The sequence below is a fragment of the Physella acuta genome, unplaced genomic scaffold, assembly GCF_028476545.2.
Source record: "Physella acuta isolate Inbredline_101_S28 unplaced genomic scaffold, ASM2847654v3 ptg000434l, whole genome shotgun sequence".
NCBI lineage: Eukaryota > Metazoa > Mollusca > Gastropoda > Physidae > Physella > Physella acuta.
This window is the reverse complement of record NW_026731953.1, coordinates 1-23,191: the sequence shown is the minus strand read 5'-3', so window position 1 is coordinate 23,191 and position 23,191 is coordinate 1. Positions and strand designations below refer to the sequence as shown.

Here is a 23,191-nt window from a genome sequence, read left to right as displayed (position 1 = left end):
GTTTATTTTTTATTTTGTAGCACAGTTTTGGTTCATTCTATTTTATTTTGTTAAAGGTAGCGGTGTATATAATGATAATGGCATAAATTCGTATATCTTGTTTTATGAGTAATGCATACTTAAGTAATTTATACCACATTGCGTAAATAAAAATGACATTAGTATTACAATAAATACTCCCTCTATAAAATAAATAAAAACAAACTACAAGGGGAGCGCACCTGATTTTCTTTCTACTAGATCTAGATCTCTACATCAAAATGTAAAGTAAAGGTTCTTACATTGTTGACAAAAGGCTCTTTCCTGTAGACTGCTATAGATCTAGTCGCATAGATTATATTTTAGATAAACTGCCTACAGATTACAGATATCCGAACTATAGATCTAGTTGAACTAGATCTATATTTGATTTGCGATGACATCTGTTGACCAATATGCTTTACCTGCAACAGTTTCTCTTCTTGGTATTTACCAACTTAGTAAGTGTAACTTGACTTACTGTAACTATTGAAGGTAATCTATCGTTTTACGGTTTTGGGTACGTAAAATCGCCCTCGGCTAGTAATGTACGAAAAGGTTACCTCGTTGTCAAGGCTTTAATAGAAGTATAGGCCTATAGTATATTGTGATTTTTGTCAAATATTAGGCCTAGGCCTATAGAATATACTTGAATATAGATAAATGAATAATAAACCTAAATTTATAGCTAAATATTAAAATATTAATATATCAATATAGGCAAGAAATTAACTTTAAACAGCAGTGTTTGCGAGCAGGATTTGCGGCCATCTGTAAGTTAGAGTGGCTGCCCCTGAATCTTGCGCTATAAGTTTACAATTAAAAAAAAAATAAACACGATGGCTGCTATAGTAAATGAGCATAGTTTCATCTGTTGCAAACATCGCTAGTCTTCATTTATTGACATTTATTACTGAAAAGTTTAATTCAATTGTTTGAAAACAGGTACATAAATGAAACAAGGAAACATTTTTGTATTATTCAAAACATAAATCCTCCTCAAAATGTGAAATAATTATTAAAATTTAAGGAGTCACCTGTTTTTCACATTATTAGTCGTGGGCGATTTTACGTACCTAAAACAATAGATTACCAGTAAGAATAATTATTAATTAGGGCCTAATGGCTAATAATTATTAATATTTATTATTTATATATATTAGCATTAGGCCCAATATAATTGAAAATATTTGAATATAATAATCCTATAAAATCTAGCCTGCCTAAATTAATATTTTTATTTTAGTCAGTTTTGTTAGTCACTTTTTAAGTTTTTTTTTAAGGTTGTATCTATTACTATTTGGACCCGGCCATGACTGCTAATAGGACCCAGGACCTTATAATCCTTATACTTATATAGCCTCGAACGCTATTCGGACCAGGCATGTTAAGATTCAGTTAAATAATAAGTCTTTTTTGTTGTTGTGATTTTTTAGCGCAATTTCCATTCTGGAGAATTGCGTTTATTAACCCGTCATTTCTGGATGGATGGATGGATGGATGGATGGATGAATGTGTGTCCGCAGCTTTAAGTCGTATCTCCTCCTCAACGAAGCAATATCGATGACTAGTTTCAAAAGCAATTATGTTAAGCAAGTTACGAGGATGAACATAGGCCATAAAAATTCCGGGTTTCTTTCATGGATTTCCCAGAAAAGCCAAAAAATCTCGAAAAAAAGCAGTTTTTGGCCCATATCTCGGCAACCAGACCACTTAGCGACTTGAAACATGTACCAATCGATTCCTGTCATAATTTAGAACAATATTGCCGAAGAAAGTTTTCAAAAATATTCTCTCGTTCGGTCACAAATTTTAAAATTACATAAACACCTACAAACCGATTGTTCTTCTAGCTTGAACGCACCCCAACATTATACGTCAGAGCTATTTTTAGATAACATAAGGAAATTGCGCACAAATGTCACTAGACTTTTTTAATTAACTTGTTGTTCTTGTAATTCCATATATCAAGAGCTTTCTTTTAAATACCCAATGCCTTTTCGTACAAATATCATGTGGAACGGGAGTCTTATGGCCTATGGTATGAACTTCTCTGACCAGCAAGTGTTGAGCTCACACGTACAAATGTAGTGTTGTTTTTTTTTTCTGTAATATGAAATTTGATTTTTTAGACCTATTACTTCAAATAAAAAAAAATTCAATTGTATAAAATAGCTGAATATAGGGGACAGTCGACAGCTCCCAGGCCAGTTTCTTGAACACTAATATCTCGCATGCGTGGTAGTACGCTATAATAGAAGCAGTTTATAACAAACTCACAATGACCCCAAAATACGTTTTTCTTCTTGCTGGGTTGGGGGGGGGGGGGGGAATAAAAGTGATGTCATTGATAATTTCAAATAGCTATGGTTTTGTTATGACGCACAGTGTTTCTTCCAGACTTTCTTCTCAGGGGGGGGGGGGGGGCACACTTAAAATGTTATGGGGGTGGGGGGGGGGGGGGGCGGACACTGTATATATTTTCTATATGAATGTCATTTCGTTCGGGGGGGGGGGTGGTTAGAAGAAACACTGATGATGTATGCTATATGCCTACACTATTCATATCTAAACCAATGTGAACTCACAGTGACCCTAGCTAGACCGTGTTGGTATTTTTCTTGTGCTGACAAGACAACGCGAGCAGGTGATCATAGGAGCAACAACGTTTAGAATTAGGGTGTTTAATAATCTAAATCTAGAAAAGATATGGAATTTAAAAAAAAAAAAAATATGCAAAGCAACTATTGAGACAGAACTTTGTTGAATATTTTTCTTCAGGCACAAAACTAAGTGCATAAGATGTACCAGGATCAAGCGAAGGGAAATCCCAGTTTAGAGATGTTCTGAATGATGAACTTTTTACCAGTGGGAAGCACGACCTTCTCCACTCGGCCGTGACAACTTATGTTAAGAATCCAATTTTTAATGATTTTGTATATAGAGCTATATATAAAGTATTTAGAAATAGGAAGACCTAACACTAGCAAATCCACAATACTAATTAACACACACAATAAAACACAACAAAATACTAGCAAATCCACAAGAAAATTCAAATAAACATAAAAGGTATAATTTAAATACAGGTTATTCGTGTGTGTAACTATAGACCAAACTGAATGCCGGGTCCGAATAGCGGCCATAGGGACCCTGGTCCTAAAAGGGACCCTGGTCCTAATAGGGACCCTGGTCCTTATTTTAATTTTCTAGATCTAGAATCTAACTCTATAGTCTATAGTATGAAATACTTAACACAGTTTTACGGTTGTTTTAAAATACCCCTACATTGTTATATTTTACTATATAGATCTAGGTCAAAAAACTATATACTATATGCCATTGTCATTAGCAAACAATTTCAGCATGCCTGATATTTTATCCACCAGCTGTTCGTTTTGTTTCTGCTGTTGTAAAATCCAGACAAAAATTTCAAGTGCAAGTGCCAGATACAGTTGGTCCACCAGAATTTATTAGGACTCATAGGGCACAGTAAGTAAATAATGATGAATAGGTCTGTTAAAAAATAACTAGATCTAAATGTTAAATTATAAGCCTAAATGTATTCTAAACATTTTTAGATCAAATAGTAATAGATCTAGTAGAACAGCAGTTAAGCCTATAATTCAACATAAAAGTAAGATTAACAAATAGAATATTAAACTAGTTTTTTTTTTCTATACCTAAAATGATGTAGCAATCCATTAGTCAAATAAATTGTGTTGTTTTAAATTCTGTCTTAAGTGCGCTTACATGTCTTATGTAAAGAAATTAAAAGCATACTGACATAATATAGCTATAGAAGAAATTAACTGAACATGAGTTGTTTTTTACACAGTCAAAATACTCTTGAGTATTTCACTACATCCCTTGTTTGTTTATGGATTGCTGCAGTTTTCTTCCATCCAGGTAAATTTATTTTGTTTTCTTCAATTGTTTTGTTGTCACGCTTGTGCAGGTGATTAAAATAATGTGTCAAATACAAATTTAAAAAAAAAAATTCTTTCTTCGACTAGTGCCAGCATCACTAGCATACCTTGGATATTTGGTTGGAAGGGAACAATACTTCTGGGGTTATATACAGGAGGCAAATAACAGGTGTGTATCTTCTAATGTTGTAGGGTATCCAGCAGTTAGGTGTGGACTAGGATTTAAACAATAACATTGATCTAGTTAATATCTTCAGCATACCTAAAACATAAGAATTTTAAATAAAAAACAATTTTAAAAAAAAATATTCCAATGCATTTAATATTTATTACATTAGCATTCAAACTGGTATTATAATTGTTACCAGATATCTAACAGCCGATCCCAAGTTAGCAGATAAATTTTATCCATTTTTCAGAAATAAAAAATTTGTTTAAAAAAAATATATTTTTTGCAAAAATTGTAGTAAATTCATGCTAAAAAAACTTTTCTGCCTTTCATTATTCTAGGATACCAGGCTTCTATGTTGGTATTAAATTCCTGACGGCTCTCTTTGCGATGTGTATAGTTGGTGTTTTACACAAGCTACTGCGCTATTATTTTTACTTTGATTTTTGGCAAAAATGTCTTTTTTTTGCTGGTGTCTCAAATGATGAACTGTAAATGGTTATTTGTTACATTTTTATAACTTTTCTCATTGTGCATTATTGTTAATACCAATACATTCTAGGCATGTTATTTACACAAGATTATAATTTAAATAAAATAATGCCTTACAAATATGTATATATATGTGTGTTTTATATATCTTATATATATTTTTGTATGGATAACACTAATAAGCCCGTATGACTAAATATTGGGACTTAAAAAATGTAATAAAGTTCTATTTGATTTGAGATGAGCCTTATATACCTTTTTTTTTTTAAATTTGAAATTTAAGTCATAGTTTCTTTATTAAAATATTAAGCTTATATTTGTACCTTCAGTATTAACATGAGTTGAAGGGTTAATAAGGCAGTGTCACAAACCCATTTTTAACAGGGTAGTCAGAACTCAGCGCCCCCACTGCCTCGCAATAAGACAGCTGTTTTATGTTAAGTTACAGCCATTATTGACAGTGCTTGTATATAATTGTATATTGACATATACATATATACACATATGCACAGATAAACACACAAACATGCATGTACACACATCAAAGTACACATGCACCAAGGTGACACATATAGGAGCCTACACAGATAAGTGCATCTCCAATGCAATGATAGTTAAATTTAAATCTAATTTGTTAATTAGTCATTTAGATTTAATTAAAGTTAATTAAATAAATTGTCAAAATGGAATATTTCCAATATAGAGAACTTTAACTATCACACACATGCTGCTGACAAATCCTTGAACCAAACCCCTGGCAGATAGTTTTAGATCTACATACTAGGACATAGGTTCTCTAACATTTTCCAGTAGCAACAGCTTTTGTAAAAGCTAAGTGACCTTCGACCCCTAGATGAAAGTGTGGTTCAGCATTAGACTTAGGTTGTTGGATGAAACTGGTAGTTGCTGACAAAATCCTACCTACATCACTAGATGTAATTTGTACCAGTGACAAAATCCTACCTACATCACTAGATGTAATTTGTACCAGTGACAAAATCCTACCTACATCACTAGATGTAATTTGTACCAGTGACAAAATCCTACCTACATCACTAGATGTAATTTGTACCAGTGACAAAATCCTACCTACATCACTAGATGTAATTTGTACCAGTGACAAAATCCTACCTACATCACTAGATGTAATTTGTACCAGTGACAAAATCCTACCTACATCACTAGATGTAATTTGTACCAGTGACAAAATCCTACCTACATCACTAGATGTAATTTGTACCAGTGACAAAATCCTACCTACATCACTAGATGTAATTTGTACCAGTGACAAAATCCTACCTACATCACTAGATGTAATTTGTACCAGTGACAAAATCCTACCTACATCACTAGATGTAATTTGTACCAGTGACAAAATCCTACCTGCATTACTAGATGTAATTTGTAAACCCTTGTATAATTTTGTTAAGCTGCTTGTCTTGTATGTTCATGTGCTTTCACCTACTGATTTGCTTATGAATACTGATGTAATTTTCAGAGCCTAATTATTTTGAACTACCAACACCCCTACCTCCAACTTTAAGCTTTACAATTAGATGTACTGTATGCCAACAGAAATATACATGTAGACAGTTTAACTTTATAGTATAGCCATATCTACTCATTATTTACTTTCAGAAATATTCTACATTATTAGATAAAAAGGGAAAGAACTCTTTTGAACCTTATGGTCAACAGGAAGTAGAGATCACCTGTTTCAGTGACTTTGGTATGTGAATGGATAGTGTGGTCAGCATTATGCCCAGCCCCCTTTTACTTGTGAGTCATCAAGAGTTGAAGAATTTGAGACAAAAACCTGCAACACTTTGAACAAATCTTTGACAGTGTTGACAATGTCTGTCAGTCCGTCAGTTTGTGACCACTTTGTAACCCAGTGCTCACCCATCTTTTGTGGGACTAAATCTTTCACAAATCCAACGGCAATGTAACAATGTTTAAATTTCCCTGCAATTTTTTGTAAGCTAGTCATTAAGATTTAAGTAAAGTTTATTTAATATAAATGACAAAATGGAAATAACAAAGTGGTAGAGGCTACTTAAAATATCACCACACATGTTGCTACAAATGTATGAAAACAATAGCAGAGATATTTAGATCTAAATCTAATCTACATACTGGGATCGAGACATGGGAGCAGAGAGAGGGCATAATCGTTTGAGTGAACAGATTTGTATCTCACGCTACGATGTTTTCAGGGTTTGGATCTTGTCTACAACTATCATCGACCCATCTTTCTGCGTGTATTACTTAGTGGCGTCACTAGGTCGGGTGTCACACGGTGAGTTAACAGAGCCTCTGTCAGAGGTTATTATCTCCCCCCCCCCCCCCCGCTCTCCAACAACGTTGCATTTTCGGTTTGGTGTTAGCCCTCTACTGCTAATTTATTAATTAAACATGACAAAACATTGTTTTGGCAATTTATATTTTTCGATTTGGATTCACCACTAAAATGATGCCCCCCCTCCCGCCCCCCCCCCCCCCCCCCCCCAGTGTGATGCTACTTATGGATGTTACGACAGTCAGCGTTTTTGGCAAAACTCGAAGGTTAGAGCCATCAATCCTCTTTGTGGGCTGACGGGCACGTACGACATAAGTTAATCACTTTAACAAAACAACACTATCTCTGTAGCGAATCGTTCCTCCATGTTGTTCTTATATCACCCTGACTGGAGGTGTAGGGTTAGTTACCCACAACACCCTCAGTGGTGTCTTGTGTTGTGGGGTTAGTTCCCAGATCTGAAAGGTGTCTGGTGGTGTAGGAGTTAGTTTCCCACAACACCCGAACGGTGTCTGGTGGTGTAGTGTTAGTTTCCTACAACACCCTGAATGGTGTCTGGTGATGTAGGGCTAGTTTTCCACAACACCCTAAATGGTGTATGTCTAGTTTCCCACAACACCCTGACTGGTGTCTGGTGGTGTAGGGTTAGTTTCCTCACTTTTTCTCATTACCACACTGTATTGGAAGAAAGCTTTGGTGGCGTTGTAACCTCTCTGTACATGAAAAAAAAACAATTTTTGTTATGCTATCAAATTAACATAATTAAATTAAACAAATTAAATTGTATCAAATTAACATCGTTAAGTAATCAAATTAATATAGTTAACAAATGCCTGATAGAAGTAATTTAGATTTTTCCCTCTTAGTACACTAACTGACAGAACATTCGCGCATGTGTCTTGACGTGTTTGTGTCATAGGTTGAAAAGGTAGGGTAAAATCTAATGGCGATTGTATTAAAAAGTCAGATACGCTCTTTACATAGACATGAAGTTGCTACAGAAACAGTTAACTCGATTTTTACAAGCTTTTATTTAGTTTGCAACGTTTGTTTGTGGGTTTGTGGCAAATCTTGTAACTCAATTTTGACCCTATTCTAATGCAGCGATTTCGTTCAAACTTTCCAGATACATTCCACTTTCAAGTCAATACATTAAAAGTCTAGCTATTTAAAAAAAAATTATATGTTTAATTAGTCATTAAAAATTAATTTAAAAGTTTCGAAAATAAGTGGAGATAACAAAATTAAATTAACACACTCAATAGCAGAAGGGGAGATAACTAGCTAGACGCTATCAACCGACCAACCTTGCGAGCTGTGGTTCACGGGAATGTTTCCAATCGCGTATACGATCGATCTAGTGAAAGCTATTAGGGGCAGGTAATAAAGTTTTTGAATGATTTGAAACTAAGGGGGGGGGGGTACAAAAAGTAATTAAGAACTTGCTGTCGTCTTATGGTTAAGGACGGCCGCTTTCACGGAGCAGATAATCTTGAAGATCTTCTTTCTTTCAGATATCGCGAGCTACTAATGGTCTTTTAAAGCAAATGTTTTTAGTCGTGTCGAGTTCATAAAGTAGGAATCACCAAAAAGTAGAAAATAAAACAAATATAAAAAAAACCTTTATAGCAACAAGCTTATTAAATGCACCGAAAATAAGAAAATAAAACTAATTTGCTTTATTTCATAAAAAAATTTGGCCGCTGATGAGATCTTTTACATATCTTAGCGACAAAATTTTTAATGAAAGAAAGCAGATTTTTAAAAATTTTCTCATTTTCAGTGCATTTAAAAGCTTGTTGTTATAAAGATTTTTTAATATTTGTTTTATTACCTGTTGATGTCTCAATAGAAGTCTAATCAATAGCAATTAATTTATTCAAACCATTCAAACGTGTTGTGGCTACAACATGTAACATGTCGGTTCAAACCTGGACTAGATATACGGAGGTCATTGATTGCTAATTATAATATTAATAATTTGGCATTATCAGAGTTCGCTGATTTGGGATTTCAATACATGAGACTCCGCCCGTGTAAAGTGTAAAATTACACCAAAACAAACTTACCGCAACAACAAACTGTCTGTCGGCCTCCTCGAGTTCATAGTCTGATGTCCCCACGTGACCTGTGTTGATACCCACCGTCCTATCCACGTCATCTTCCTGCAAGATTTCAAGAAGTTTGTCTACAACATCACTAACGATGTACAGCTGAGGAAGTCTGTAGACCTCAAGCAAACTGGACACTGCACGGAACCAGGAAAACACTACTTTATCTGCCTTATTCACTGGCAGGTTCGAAGTGTAACGTCACTTCAGAGAAGTTATGGAGCTTCTTAAACACTTATTCTGTCTGACAGTATGTAGGCGTGTACATGATATTGTTTGCTAAAAAGCATAAAGTTAGTTTCAAAACGTAGTCTACTTTAGGGCAAATGGTTAATCACATACATTTAAAAAAAAAAAAACGATGTTCGTATTTGTCTGGTCCTTACAGTAACTTACACTGAAGAACCCAATTATTTTCTTTATATTTAATTGTGAATATGACAGTTATCTTATCGTTGCTCTTATCCCCAATTTTCCAAAACCGATTGTATCAGTGACTTAACCAACACAAATAAAATAACATTCCTAAACCAGTTTTATGCCCAAACTAACAAAAAAAAGTGTCAGTTAAAGTTTTATAGTTTACCCATTCACAAAACAGTGACCCAGCAGTTCTGTAGCCTTAACTGTAGGTCAGAGGCGTAGCGACCCTTCCCGGCGCCCGGGGACAAATTTGCGATTTGCACCCCCCCCCCCACTCGAACTTTTCATTTGCACCCCCCTCAAACTTTCGATTTGCACCCCCCTTCGAACTTTTCATTTGCACTCCCCCCTCAAACTTTCAATTTGGCGCCCCCCTTTAGGTCGGCGCCCGGGGACATATGCCCCCCCCCCGCCCCCCCCCCCTCGCTACGCCTCTGCTGTAGGTTAGAGTTAAAGATAACCCAACAGTGCCCAGTAGTTCTGTAGCCTACACTGAATGTTAAATATCACCCCTACATAAACAGTGACCCAGCAGTCCTGTATGTTTCAACTTACTTACGTTGACAAAAACATATTTCAAATTGGTGAGCAGCGTGTGTTGTAGTGCCGACAAAAATCCGAAGAACGAACGTATCTCTCGTCTGCCGAACCCCTGGAACCGAGTCTGAAAAAATAAGTCGTGGCTTTTTACATGCTCTGGCACTAAAGTTATTTTTAAAACTTTAACTGTGTGGGTTCTAGACGCGACCAGAATTGTATCTCTCTAACCTGCATACGAATGCCTTGCTCCTCAATAAAATGAACAAGTTCCATAAATGCTATCTGCAACGAAAGATTTATAATTATTGAGCCATCTTTAGTGTTGACAAAAGGAAAGCGTCCATTTTTCACTTATCAGGAAATACCTTTTAAAATCACGTGGTTTCTCTCTAATGACGTCTTTTACGAATGTCCCTCACAGACACATGTTGGTCATTATTAAGTACCACGTGACCCAGCAACAGAGGCGTAGCGACCCTTCCCGGCGCCCGGGGACAAACTTTCAATATGGCGCATCCCTCGGGAGTAAATGTTCCATTTGCTGCACCCCCCCCCCCCTCAACTTTTCGATTTGCACCCCCTTAAACTGCAAAAATGCAGCTAAATCGACATTTTAATTTGTTTTTACAACCCATTTTGGCGCCCTCTAAGGTCGGCGACCGGGAACATATGCCCCCCCCCCCCCAATCGCTACGCCTCTGCCCAGCAAGTACTAAATGAGTCAGACCCCCCCCCCCCCCCCCCCGACAAACGTACCCGGCCATTCTTGTCCTTGTCGATCATGTCAAACGCCGCGTCAACATCCACGTCATCACCAAACAGCAGCTGACTGTATTCTGGCGGGAAGTCTTCTGTCTGTTGGTCAGAGGTAACATCACATAATACACTTACATATGGTCAGAGGTAACATCACATAATACACTTACATATGGTCAGAGGTAACATCACATAATACACTTACATATGGTCAGAGGTAACATCACATAATACACTTACATATGGTAAGTACAGGTAACCTCACATAATACACTTACATATGGTCAGAGGTAACCTCACATAATACACTTACATATGGTCAGAGGTAACCTCACATAATACACTTACATATGGTCAGAGGTAACCTCACATAATACACTTACATATGGTCAGAGGTAACCTCACATAATACACTTACATATGGTCAGAGGTAACCTCACATAATACACTTACATATGGTCAGAGGTAACCTCACATAATACACTTACATATGGTCAGAGGTAACCTCACATAATACACTTACATATGGTCAGAGGTAACCTCACATAATACACTTACATATGGTCAGAGGTAACCTCACATAATACACTTACATATGGTCAGAGGTAACTTCACATAATACACTTACATATGGTCAGAGGTAACCTCACATAATACACTTACATATGGTCAGAGGTAACCTCACATAATACACTTACATATGGTCAGAGGTAACCTCACATAATACACTTACATATGGTCAGAGGTAACCTCACATAATACACTTACATATGGTAAGTACAGGTAACCTCACATAATACACTTACATATGGTCAGAGGTAACCTCACATAATACACTTACATATGGTAAGTACAGGTAACCTCACATAATACACTTACATATGGTCAGAGGTAACCTCACATAATACACTTACATATGGTCAGAGGTAACCTCACATAATACACTTACATATGGTAAGTTCAGGTAACCTCATATAATACACTTACATATGGTAAGTACAGGTAACCTCACATAATACACTTACATATGGTAAGTACAGGTAACCTCACATAATACACTTACATATGGTAAGTACAGGTAACCTCACATAATACACTTACATATGGTAAGTACAGGTAACCTCATATAATACACTTACATATGGTAAGTACAGGTAACCTCACATAATACACTTACTTATGGTAAGTACAGTTAATCTCACATAATACACTTACATATGGTAAGTACAGGTAACCTCAGATAATACACTTACATATGGTAAGTACAGGTAACCTCACATAATACACTTACATATGGTAAGTACAGGAAACCTCACATAATACACTTACATATGGTGAGTACAGGTAACCTCACATAATACGCTTACATATGGTAAGTACAGGTAACCTCACATAATACACTTACATATGGTCAGAGGTAACCTCAGATAATACACTTACATATGGTAAGTACAGGTAACCTCACATAATACACTTACATATGATCAGAGGTAACCTCACATAATACGCTTACATATGGTAAGTACAGGTAACCTCACATAATACACTTACATATGGTAAGTACAGGTAACCTCACATAATACACTTACATATGGTAAGTAAAGCTAAATACAGATGTGCTATTACCCATATATACATGGAAAAAAAGAGTTACTCAGCTTTAAGATTATATATTTAAAAAGCGAAGACCAAATAATTCGATAAGAAAACACTATATATTAATTGTAGAGAAATCTCACATAATACACATTTCTCCTGAAATCTCATATAATACACAATTGTCCTGAAATCTCACATAATACACATTTGTCCTGAAATCTCACATAATACACATTTGTCCTGAAATCTCACATATTAAATAGACTTACATCATTTAAGGCGTTCTCTAATTCCGTCTTGTCGATAAACTCATGCTCGTCTATATTGTGTTTGTCCAGGACCTGGTTATATATATATATATATATATATATATATATATATATATATATATATATATATATATATATATATATATATATATATATATATATATATAACAGTTTAGTTATAATTTACTAAGCAGATAAAATTTGATTTTTTAAAATTAGCCTTTGTCAATGGTTGAAAATTCTTCGCCATTTCCGTTATTTTTGCTTTTAGTGTTTTAAAATAAAATTCTCTGTAAATATATTTTTATTTTCTATTTGCACCTTGATTGTTATTATAATTAGCTACAGGCAATTAGTGAAATCGTATTGACCTTCACATCAGTTAATGTGTAATGATCATTGATTAAATCATTTGTAGTTGATTACTTAATGTGTAGGCTTCATAATGTTACTTTAATCAACTGTAATCAATTAGTTAATGAGTAGGCTACTAGCCTTCATATTGATAATTTAATCAGCTTTAGTTAATGAGTTAATGAGTAGGCTACTAACCCATATTGTTACTTTAATCAGCTGTAGTTAATTAGTTAATGAGTAGGCTACTGACCTTCATGAAAGCCTCAACAGCTCTCACGAGCTTCTGATGTTCCATTTCCGCTTTCTGCTGGATTTTCTTTTTTCTGCACTTATCACTGTTGTACCCATTGTGTAAGAAAAGGGAAAACATTCATAAAGTGTAACATAATTTAGTAATTTAGCTGCTCTTTCAATCATAGAACACTCTACGGACTAAAAACTCTATAACCTCAATGATAGAACACTCTCTTAAAACTCTATAACCTCCATCATATAACACTCTTAAAACTCTATAACCTCCATCATATAACACTCTTAAAACTCTATAACCTCCATCATATAACACTCTTAAAACTCTATAACCTCCATCATAGAACACTCACGTAAACAGTTTTGTTCTAGCCGAGGGTTCCGATGGTACAAGGGAACCTTTCCGCCTCTCTAGACTGTACCTCATAACTTCCTTCTCAGTGTCGTCGTACTAGTAGGGCAATGTAAGATCAATAATTATTTGTTTTCAAACTCTTTCAAATTTTGAATAAACGTTTGCCGTTATTTAGGTGATGTATATATATATATATATATATATATATATATATATATATATATATATATATATATATATATATATATATATATATATATATATATATATATATATCTTATCCTGTTCCTGTCCAAGACATGAGGGGCAGATGAAGTAGAGTTCATCTTTTTTAATGAGCTTGCCATACAGGGGGATAGTGTGGTCAGCACTATTCCCAGCAGCCATTGTTTCCTGAACGATAGTCAGGTACCCATAAGAACTGAGTGGGGCTCATGCACGACCTACAGACTCGAGCACTGTACCCGAACTTAAGACTTTCTGGCTCGCAGTCGTAAGCTCAACTATTCCACCACTCAGCCTATAGGCCTATATATATCCTATACAATTTTGTATTGCAAAATTGAGGTTTAAGAAAATTATTTAGGTTGCAGTCGTTATTAAAGAAATGAGCATTTTAAAAGTTACGTTTAAGTTTAAATAGTTTTTTTTTTAAATCGCTAAATATTGTTGAACTAAAAACCAAAAAATAAAGGTAAACGAATAATTCTGACCAATAAGAATCCGAGTGTTTTGTCATTTCGTGGCATAAATCTCTGGGACATGATGAAGGGGAGATCATGCAATGACTTCATCTTCTGTAGGAAGGAGTGCTCTTTGCCCATGGACAGATACCAACCTGACAGGTAGGCAGTGGTTTTACTTTCGTTTCTTATCAGATGTTGTATACTTAGTACGGCATAGTAGTACGTGTGGTGATTTAGTCAATTTTAGTGTGTAAGGTGATTTAGTCAATGACTTATTTTAGTGTGTAAGGTAATTTAGACATTGTGTTATTTTAGTGTGTAAGGTAATTTAGACATTCTTGTGGTGAAGTCAGTGAGTTTTTAAGTAAAATAGAACTAAAGAAAGTATGAAGCAAAACATGTAATCGTTTCAGCAGTAACTATTTTTGTGTAATGTGTGTCTAAATATAGCTGTTGCTTACATGCACGACGATTTGCCGTCAAAACAATGTGTAAGTGTCTAAATATAGCTGTAGGTTATATGTATGAAGCTTTACCGCCAAAAAAATGTGTCTAAATATAGCTGTTGGTTATATGTATGTTGCTTTACCGTCAAAACAATCCGTGTCTAAATATAGCTGTTGGTTATATGTATGAAGCTTTACCGTCAAAACAATACGTGTCTAAATATAGCTGTTGGTTATATGTATGAAGCTTTACCGTCAAAACAATGTGTCTAAATATAGCTGTTGGTTAAATGTATGAAGCTTTACCGTCAAAACAATGTGACTAAATATAGCTGTTGTTTATATGTATGAAGCTTTACCGTCAAAACAATGTGTCTAAATATAGCTGTTGGTTATATGTATGAAGCTTTACCGTCAAAACAATCCGTGTCTAAATATAGCTGTTGGTTAAATGTATGAAGCTTTACCGTCAAAACAATGTGACTAAATATAGCTGTTGTTTATATGTATGAAGCTTTACCGTCAAAACAATGTGTCTAAATATAGCTGTTGGTTAAATTATGAAGCTTTACCTCAAAACAATGTGACTAAATATAGCTGTTGTTTATATGTATGAAGCTTTACCGTCAAAACAATGTGTCTAAATATAGCTGTTGGTTATATGTATGAAGCTTTACCGTCAAAACAATCCGTGTCTAAATATAGCTGTTGGTTAAATGTATGAAGCTTTACAGTCAAAACAATACGTGTCTAAATATAGCTGTTGGTTATATGTACGAGGCTTTACCGTCAAAACAATGTGTCTAAATATAGCTGTTGGTTATATGTATGAAGCTTTACCGTCAAAACAATGTGTAAGTGTCTAAATATAGCTGTTGGTTATATGTATGAAGCTTTACCGTCAAAACAATGTGTCTAAATATAGCTGTTGGTTATATGTATGAAGCTTTACCGTCAAAACAATGTGTCTAAATATAGCTGTTGGATATATGTATGAAGCTTTACCGTCAAAACAATCCGTGTCTAAATATAGCTGTTGGTTATATGTATTAAGCTTTACCGTCAAAACAATGTGTCTAAATATAGCTGTTAGTTATATGTATGAAGCTTTACCGTCAAAACAATCCGTGTCTAAATATAGCTGTTGGTTATATGTATGAAGCTTTACCGTCAAAACAATCCGTGTCTAAATATAGCTGTTGGTTATATGTATGAAGCTTTACCGTCAAAACAATGTGTCTAAATATAGCTGTTGGTTATATGTATGAAGCTTTACCGTCAAAACAATCCGTGTCTAAATATAGCTGTTGGTTATATGTATGAAGCTTTACCGTCAAAACAATCCGTGTCTAAATATAGCTGTTGGTTATATGTATGAAGCTTTACCGTCAAAACAATCCGTGTCTAAATATAGCTGTTGGTTATATGTACGAGGCTTTACCGTCAAAACAACCCGAGTCTAAATATAGCTGTTGGTTATATGTATGAAGCTTTACCGTCAAAACAATGTGTCTAAATATAGCTGTTGGTTATATGTATGAAACTTTACCGTCAAAACAATGTCTAAATATAGCTGTTGGTTATATGTATGAAGCTTTACCGTCAAAACAATCCGTGTCTAAATATAGCTGTTGGTTATATGTATGAAGCTTTACCGTCAAAACAATCCGTGTCTAAATATAGCTGTTGGTTATATGTATGAAGCTTTACCGTCAAAACAATGTGTCTAAATATAGCTGTTGGTTATATGTATGAAGCTTTACCGTCAAAACAATCCGTGTCTAAATATAGCTGTTGGTTATATGTATGAAGCTTTACCGTCAAAACAATCCGTGTCTAAATATAGCTGTTGGTTATATGTACGAGGCTTTACCGTCAAAACAATGTGTCTAAATATAGCTGTTGGTTATATGTATGAAGCTTTACCGTCAAAACAATGTGTCTAAATATAGCTGTTGGTTATATGTATGAAGCTTTACCGTCAAAACAATCCGTGTCTAAATATAGCTGTTGGTTATATGTACGAGGCTTTACCGTCAAAACAATGTTTCTAAATATAGCTGTTGGTTATATGTATGAAGCTTTACCGTCAAAACAATCCGTGTCTAAATATAGCTGTTGGTTATATGTACGAGGCTTTACCGTCAAAACAATCTATATATATATAATTCTCCTCTTCGAGCCGTTAGAAAACAAGCTGCAAACGCTCTCCCTACCTCCCCACCCCTACATGGTTTTAGTGAGCTGTGTTCACTCTAAATGTTTACAAGCAGAGCCAACGATTTTAAACGTGGGGGGGGGGGGGGGGGGGTGGGGTGGGGGAGGAAGGGGGGTGGGTTATGGTCCTTAACGAGCTACTTATAGTGTTTTAAAGACATATTTTCAGTGGCAGCATTGGTACTGTCGAATTCACAAATTATGAATTACTGAAAAGTAGAAAAAAACAACTAAATAGCGGCGTATGTTATGCCGCGGGCCGGCTCGTGTGTCTAAATATAGCTGTTGGTTATATGTATGAAGCTTTACCGTCAAAACAATACGTGTCTAAATATAGCTATTGGTTAAATGTACGAGGCTTTACCGTCAAAACAATGTGTCTAAATATAGCTGTTGGTTATATATGTATGAAGCTTTATCGTCAAAACAATGTGTCTAAATATAGCTGTTGGTTATATATGTATGAAGCTTTACCGTCAAAACAATGTGTCTAAATATAGCTGTTGGTTATATATGTATGAAGCTTTACCGTCAAAACAATGTGTCTAAATATAGCTGTTGCTTATATGCTCGAAGCTTTACCGTCAAAACAATGGATGGGGTAGTTACACAACACTCCGCCATCAACGTATGTGTCTAACTCTCCGTGGTTGTCATAGCGACGAGGTGAGAACACGCCTGTTTATAAACAACATATATGTTAGCTAATTTACCAGCACACGTGTAAGCTAATTTATCAACACACGTGTAAGCTTATTTACCAGCACACGTGTAAGGTAATTTACCAGCACACGTGTAAGGTAATTTACCAACACACGTGTAAGCTAATTTATCAACACACGTGTAAGGTAATTTACCAGCACACGTGTAAGGTAATTTATCAGCACACGTTTAATGTAATTTACCAACACACGTGTAAGATAATTTACCAACACACGTGTAAGGTAATTTACCAACACACGTGTAAGGTAATTTACCAACACACGTGTAAGGTAATTTATCAACACACATGTAAGGTAATTTACCAGCACACGTGTAAGGTAATTTACCAACACACGTGTAAGGTAATTTATCAACACACGTGTAAGGTAATTTACCAGCACACGTGTAAGGTAATTTATCAGCACACGTTTAATGTAATTTACCAACAATGTTAGCTAATTAACAAAAAAAAAACAACCTCAAAATTAATAACCAACTCAACCTTTAACCAAGTAATTTAGATCGTAATCAAACCGCAAGCATGTAGGTTAATGACCATGACTGTTAACAAAACCACAAATCCGTATGGCGTTTAAATATTACAGCTGTCTGCTGTACGCCAATGGTGGTCACAAGAGGTAAAATAAAGAGAGAGCATGTTTCTGGGTGTTTTCAAAAAGTAAGTCGTTTTGCCGCCGAATTATGTTTTGCTTTTGGGACTTCGTGGTCAAGCTGTAGAGCACATGTTCAATATTTTAAAAGTCTCGTGTTCGATTATCGATCGTGTCAATAAGACTGAGCCCACTCAGATCTAATGAGTACCTGAGTAAACCTGAGTGAAGTAATGAGGCTAGTCATTGTGCTGATCACACAACACCTTTCACTCCATACAAACAAAGAATTCTGCACCAGATGCTCATGTATCAGTATCGTACTCACATTTTCTAATGTTTTTTTGTTTCGTTTTTTTCACCCTCAATAAAGACGCGATGGTCAGACTATGTAGAAACATGCACGGCAGGTATAAACCTAGGGTGAGTAAAACAGATCTACCTGGTATAGCCATGGACATGCGCAGAGCTTCTCTTATCGGCATGTCCGGTGTGGTCTTGGGATGGCAGTACTCAACCCGCATGTGATTAAGGTTGGTGACAACCACACACAGCTCCATTTGTTTTTCTCTGTACAGCTGGTAGAAAGGGTTGTGTCGAAAGGGAGGCAAAGTTTGTATCAGTTTCCGTCTTTAGGGGGTCGGGGGGGGGGTCGGTTCAATCAGTCGTCAGTGAAATAGCTTATAGAGTCGCATGTCCTGCTTCTAAATTGTTTTCTGTTGGCACACTTGTTTCATGACTGTTTCTATCTTATGGAGGGAGAAAGTATTCTTAGCCACACCGACGTTGTTCCAAACTATTTAGAACGAATTAAATTTTCTTTCAAAGAATATGTTCTTAGTTTTGTTGTTGTGTGAAATTAATTCTTGTACTGCTTAAGAGGAAGTGTAAAGGCTTAACTAACATAATTCAACGTCCGATCAGCACCATGATGGCTGGTGGGAATCTTACAGTCACACTACCTTTGTACCTACATACTGACGTCATTAAGAGATATGACGGAAGTCTGGGCCCAAACATTAAACTTACGTCATAAAACGTCATGTCCGGGTCGTGTTTGACCCAAATGTTAAACTTACGTCATAAAACGTCATGTCCGGGTCCTGTTTGGCCGACTTGGCTTTGATCTTCTCGCCAAACCAGGTGAGAATCTTTTTCCCAGGATTCCATCCGAACTTCCGCATCAGATTTGGCAGAAGACTCAGGTAACCGCAAGAGTGATCTGTTCAAATTAATTATATGTTTTAGGTAACGGCAAGAATAATCTAGTCAAAAAAATATTATACGTTTTAGGTAACGGCAAGAATAATCTAGTCAAAAAATTATTATATGTTTTGGGTAACGGCAAGAATAATCTAGTCAAATTAATTATACGTTTTAGGTAACGGCAAGAATAATCTAGTCAAATTAATTATACGTTTTAGGTAACCTTTGTGATGAAGTGTCCTACCGAAACGTTTTATATAACAGCAAGGAGGATTGGTTGAAATCAAACTACTAAGATAAATATTTTGGGTAACTGCGTTTTTAATATTGTAATAAATAAGGTAAGTGAAACAATGTTAAGTTAATAACAAACTTGACCGTGAAAAAACTATGTTTATGGTAAGCGAAATAATACAATTTAAAAATCTAATATATCCATATATTAGAATCTGCTAAGAATTCACTCTAAGAAAACTCAAGTCATATACTTGAATCACAATCTTTTCGTCATAGCCAACAAATTTGGTTCTGCTTTAATAATTTTGAGTTAATTACTGTTTTTAACTCTCATCTTTAATAGAAAAAGCTATTTTTTTCTTTAAAATCGTCTACATTTATCAATTTAATTTGAGAGATAAAACATAAATGGTTATTGTTTTTTTTTTAAAATTGTATTTCGTATCGAATTTGAAAACTAAAGTAATCAAAACAATTTTAGTTTATACAAGTTGATACGAACCCAAAAAGACGCTTTTAATGTCGAGGGATAAAAACCCTTCCACGTCATCAGCTGTGTAACCCAGGGCAACCAGAGCAGCAGTGATCGCCCCTGCGCTGCTCCCTGCAACTCGTTTGATTTCCCCCAACATTTGAAGCTCTTCTAAATACTTTTAAACGTGGAAACATTTCAATTAAAACATGCGATGGAAGCTCTTCTAAATAAACTAGGCATGCTGCCCAGCTTCGCTTAGGCCAGGGGTTCTCAACCTTTTTTTACTCTAGAGCACATTCTAAAATATCGGTAGGGTGGCGGGCACCACCTATTTTAAATCGACAAACTCCTTCCAGAGGCGTAGCGACCCTTCCCGTCACCCGGGGACAAAACTTTCGATTTGCACCTCCCCCCCCCCCCCGCCCCATGGCGCCCGCGGGCACGGGGTTGGGAACCCCTGGCTTAGGCTTTCGAAAACATTGAGAATTTGAATGCTTAATTAATTCGCCCATATAAGGCGCCGGTCAGTCGAGGTCAGTTTTGACCCCCTCATCGTAGACTTTTCGGCCAACCGGCCCCCGTGTTCTGTCGCCCCAAGGCAAGATCCTGCCAAATTTGAAGCGCCTGCGGCGCCGGGAAGTGCCCTATCGGGCACCCGACAACTTAGCTTTATAGATCATCTAGATCTAGATGTAGAATCTCTAGATCTATATGATCTAGAATCTCTAGATCTAGATGATCTAGAATATCTAGATCTAGATCAATATCTAGATCTAGAATCTCTAGATCTAGAATCCAAATAGATAAAAAAAAATTTAAGTTTAGGCCGAGAAAATCGTATTGTATACATTTCATAGCGTACATAGATCTAGCTCTAAATCATATTTGAATGAAATAGTTCACTTTTTAAAATTCTAATCTCGGAAGATGACGTCATCAGTTTCGTGCTCTTTTTTTAGTGTAAACAATAAGCGACGTCATTGTTAATTGCGTTCTTGCCCCAAGTTTAAATACTGTTCCGGTTGCATAAATAATACTGTTTCTATACATTCGAATACGCGTTTATTTTTTATTTTTCTTCTTTAAATAAAATTGTTGTTATACATTTAAAACATCTAACATATTATTTTCAACAAAAGTCCGTATAAAAGTATCCATATATCGCTGCCGATTCTGACGTGATGTCCGGCGAAAATATTTTGCGGACAGACAGAGAGAAGAGCGCACACAGCCTTTTATATATTAGGATATGAAAACTTTTCATGGTAAATTAAAACACGCAATGGGGGCTCTTCTAAAAACTTTAAAAATATAAATATTTAAATTAAAACAGGAAAACTGAAGCTATTGTAAACATTTTCCCACGTGGACAAACATCTAAGCCAAATTAAAAAGACTTCACGAAGCAGCTCTTCTAAATGCATGAAAAAATTCGGAGCCAATTAAAATACGACTAATTAATGGACGTTTACCTGATTCATTTAAAACGTAAAAAAAATAGGACATTTACAACAGGCCACTTCATCGGTTCTCTATCTGATTCAACAAGGTTTCCATACAACAATAAAACCATCCATGAGTTTTTTTTGTCTCAAGCGATTCACACCGTAAAACTGCTAGAGTAGTTACATTTGTTTAGCTGTTAGTGACACATTCGTCACACTGACAGACGGCGTGTCACACTTGTCACAATACGCGTCAGACCGGCTGTCTAGATTGTTTTGGTAACGTTCATTAAAGACAATCAGAAACGTCAGAGACTACTTGGTTGGTGTGTGAGTTCAGGTGTGTGAGTTCAGGTGTGTGAGTTCAGGTGTGTGAGTACAGGTGTGTGAGTTTAGGTGTGTGAGTTTAGGTGTGTGAGTTCAGGTGTGTGAGTTCAGGTGTGTGAGTTCAGGTGTGTGAGTTCTGGTGTGTGAGTTCAAGTGTTTGAGTTCAGGTGTGTGAGTTCAGGTGTGTGAGTTCAGGTGTGTGAGTTCAGGTGTGTGAGTTCAGGTGTGTGAGTTCAGGTGTGTGAGTTCAGGTGTGTGAGTTCAGGTGTGTGAGCGTCAAGGTCGCAATGTGTGACGTAAAGAAAGGACTTTAGGGGTGAGCGAGGTCGCAATGTGTGACGTAACGAAAGGATGTCATGGGTGAGCTTTGAGACAGTGTTTTGTTCTGCCCACTTACGGTGGACCCTCACGTTACAGAACAGTGCTGTCCTGTTGTATCATTTATCATGATAGCAAATGATGCGAGTATTGTTTCTTTTGGAAACATACCTCTTTTAAACTTAGGTAAGCAATTGTATTGCTATATAGAAGAAACACAGTCACTATACCAGGAATTCGGGCTATCACTTGTGGGTCCAGAAAAATAAAAACCAACGCGAATATGAATTACAAAAGTCAGTTGTTGTTTATTGCCCCAAAGGATTATTGTTTCTATGTACGTATGTCTATCTCTATCCTTATATATCCTCAACCTCTATCCTTATATCCTTATATATATATATATATTTATTTATACATACATATATATATATATATATATATATATATATATATATATATATATATATATATATATATATATATATATATATATATATATATATATATACACACATATATATATATATATATACATATATATATATATATATATATATATATATATATATATATATATATATATATATATATATATATATATATATATATATATATATATACACACATATATATATATATATATATAATATATATATATATATATATATATATATATTATATATATATATATATATATATATATATATATATATATATATATATAATAAATATATATACATATACATATACATATATATATATATATATATATATATATATATATATATATATATATATATATATATATATATATATATATATATATATATATATATATATATATATATTCGTGTGTGTATGTATATGTATATTTATTCAGTAATTGGCGTGTATCTTACCTTTAAGCAGCCCACGTACGCCAGTCCCTTATTGCCACCCCCCTCAAAAACCA

At 35.3% G+C, this 23,191-nt stretch overlaps 2 protein-coding genes across 5 annotated transcripts; one reads left to right on the top strand and one right to left on the bottom strand.

The window, feature by feature from the left end:
* Positions 1 to 6: 6 nt before the first annotated feature.
* Positions 7 to 4,847, top strand: LOC131942942 (leukotriene C4 synthase). 4 transcript variants are annotated; one of them, XR_009386828.1, is made up of 5 exons: positions 7 to 56; positions 3,408 to 3,510; positions 3,857 to 3,927; positions 4,035 to 4,116; positions 4,458 to 4,847. XR_009386828.1 is itself a non-coding variant. In XM_059302911.1 (5 exons), the coding sequence occupies exons 1-5, from the start codon at positions 416 to 418 to the stop codon at positions 4,609 to 4,611; spliced, it is 474 nt and encodes a 157-aa protein (XP_059158894.1). In that variant the 5' UTR covers positions 269 to 415; the 3' UTR covers positions 4,612 to 4,847. The 4 variants fall into 4 exon arrangements, 1 of the variants encoding a protein (XP_059158894.1); XR_009386830.1 differs by lacking the exon at positions 7 to 56 and adding an exon at positions 242 to 262; XM_059302911.1 differs by lacking the exon at positions 7 to 56 and adding an exon at positions 269 to 479.
* A 2,357-nt stretch (positions 4,848 to 7,204) lies between these two features.
* On the bottom strand, positions 7,205 to 23,186 carry LOC131942947 (uncharacterized; the record flags this gene model as incomplete). The annotated part of the gene is made up of 14 exons (XM_059302918.1): positions 7,205 to 7,620; positions 8,977 to 9,072; positions 10,001 to 10,105; positions 10,210 to 10,263; positions 10,738 to 10,836; positions 12,606 to 12,677; positions 13,213 to 13,297; positions 13,565 to 13,662; positions 14,280 to 14,404; positions 17,498 to 17,593; positions 18,671 to 18,806; positions 19,308 to 19,450; positions 20,174 to 20,321; positions 23,139 to 23,186. Coding segments are annotated over 14 exons (1,416 nt in total), but the record flags the coding sequence as incomplete, so codon positions are not given.
* Positions 23,187 to 23,191: the final 5 nt, after the last annotated feature.

What these genes read in the sequence shown, in the direction of transcription:
- LOC131942942 (XM_059302911.1), top strand. Translation starts at nt 416, where the DNA reads ATGACATCTGTTGACCAATATGCTTTACCTGCAACAGTTTCTCTTCTT. An exon ending in TCTTGGTATTTACCAACTTA is followed by an intron (nt 480 to 3,407) that starts GTAAGTGTAACT and finishes TTTATCCACCAG; the next exon opens with CTGTTCGTTTTGTTTCTGCT. An exon ending in ATTAGGACTCATAGGGCACA is followed by an intron (nt 3,511 to 3,856) that starts GTAAGTAAATAA and finishes TTTTTTACACAG; the next exon opens with TCAAAATACTCTTGAGTATT.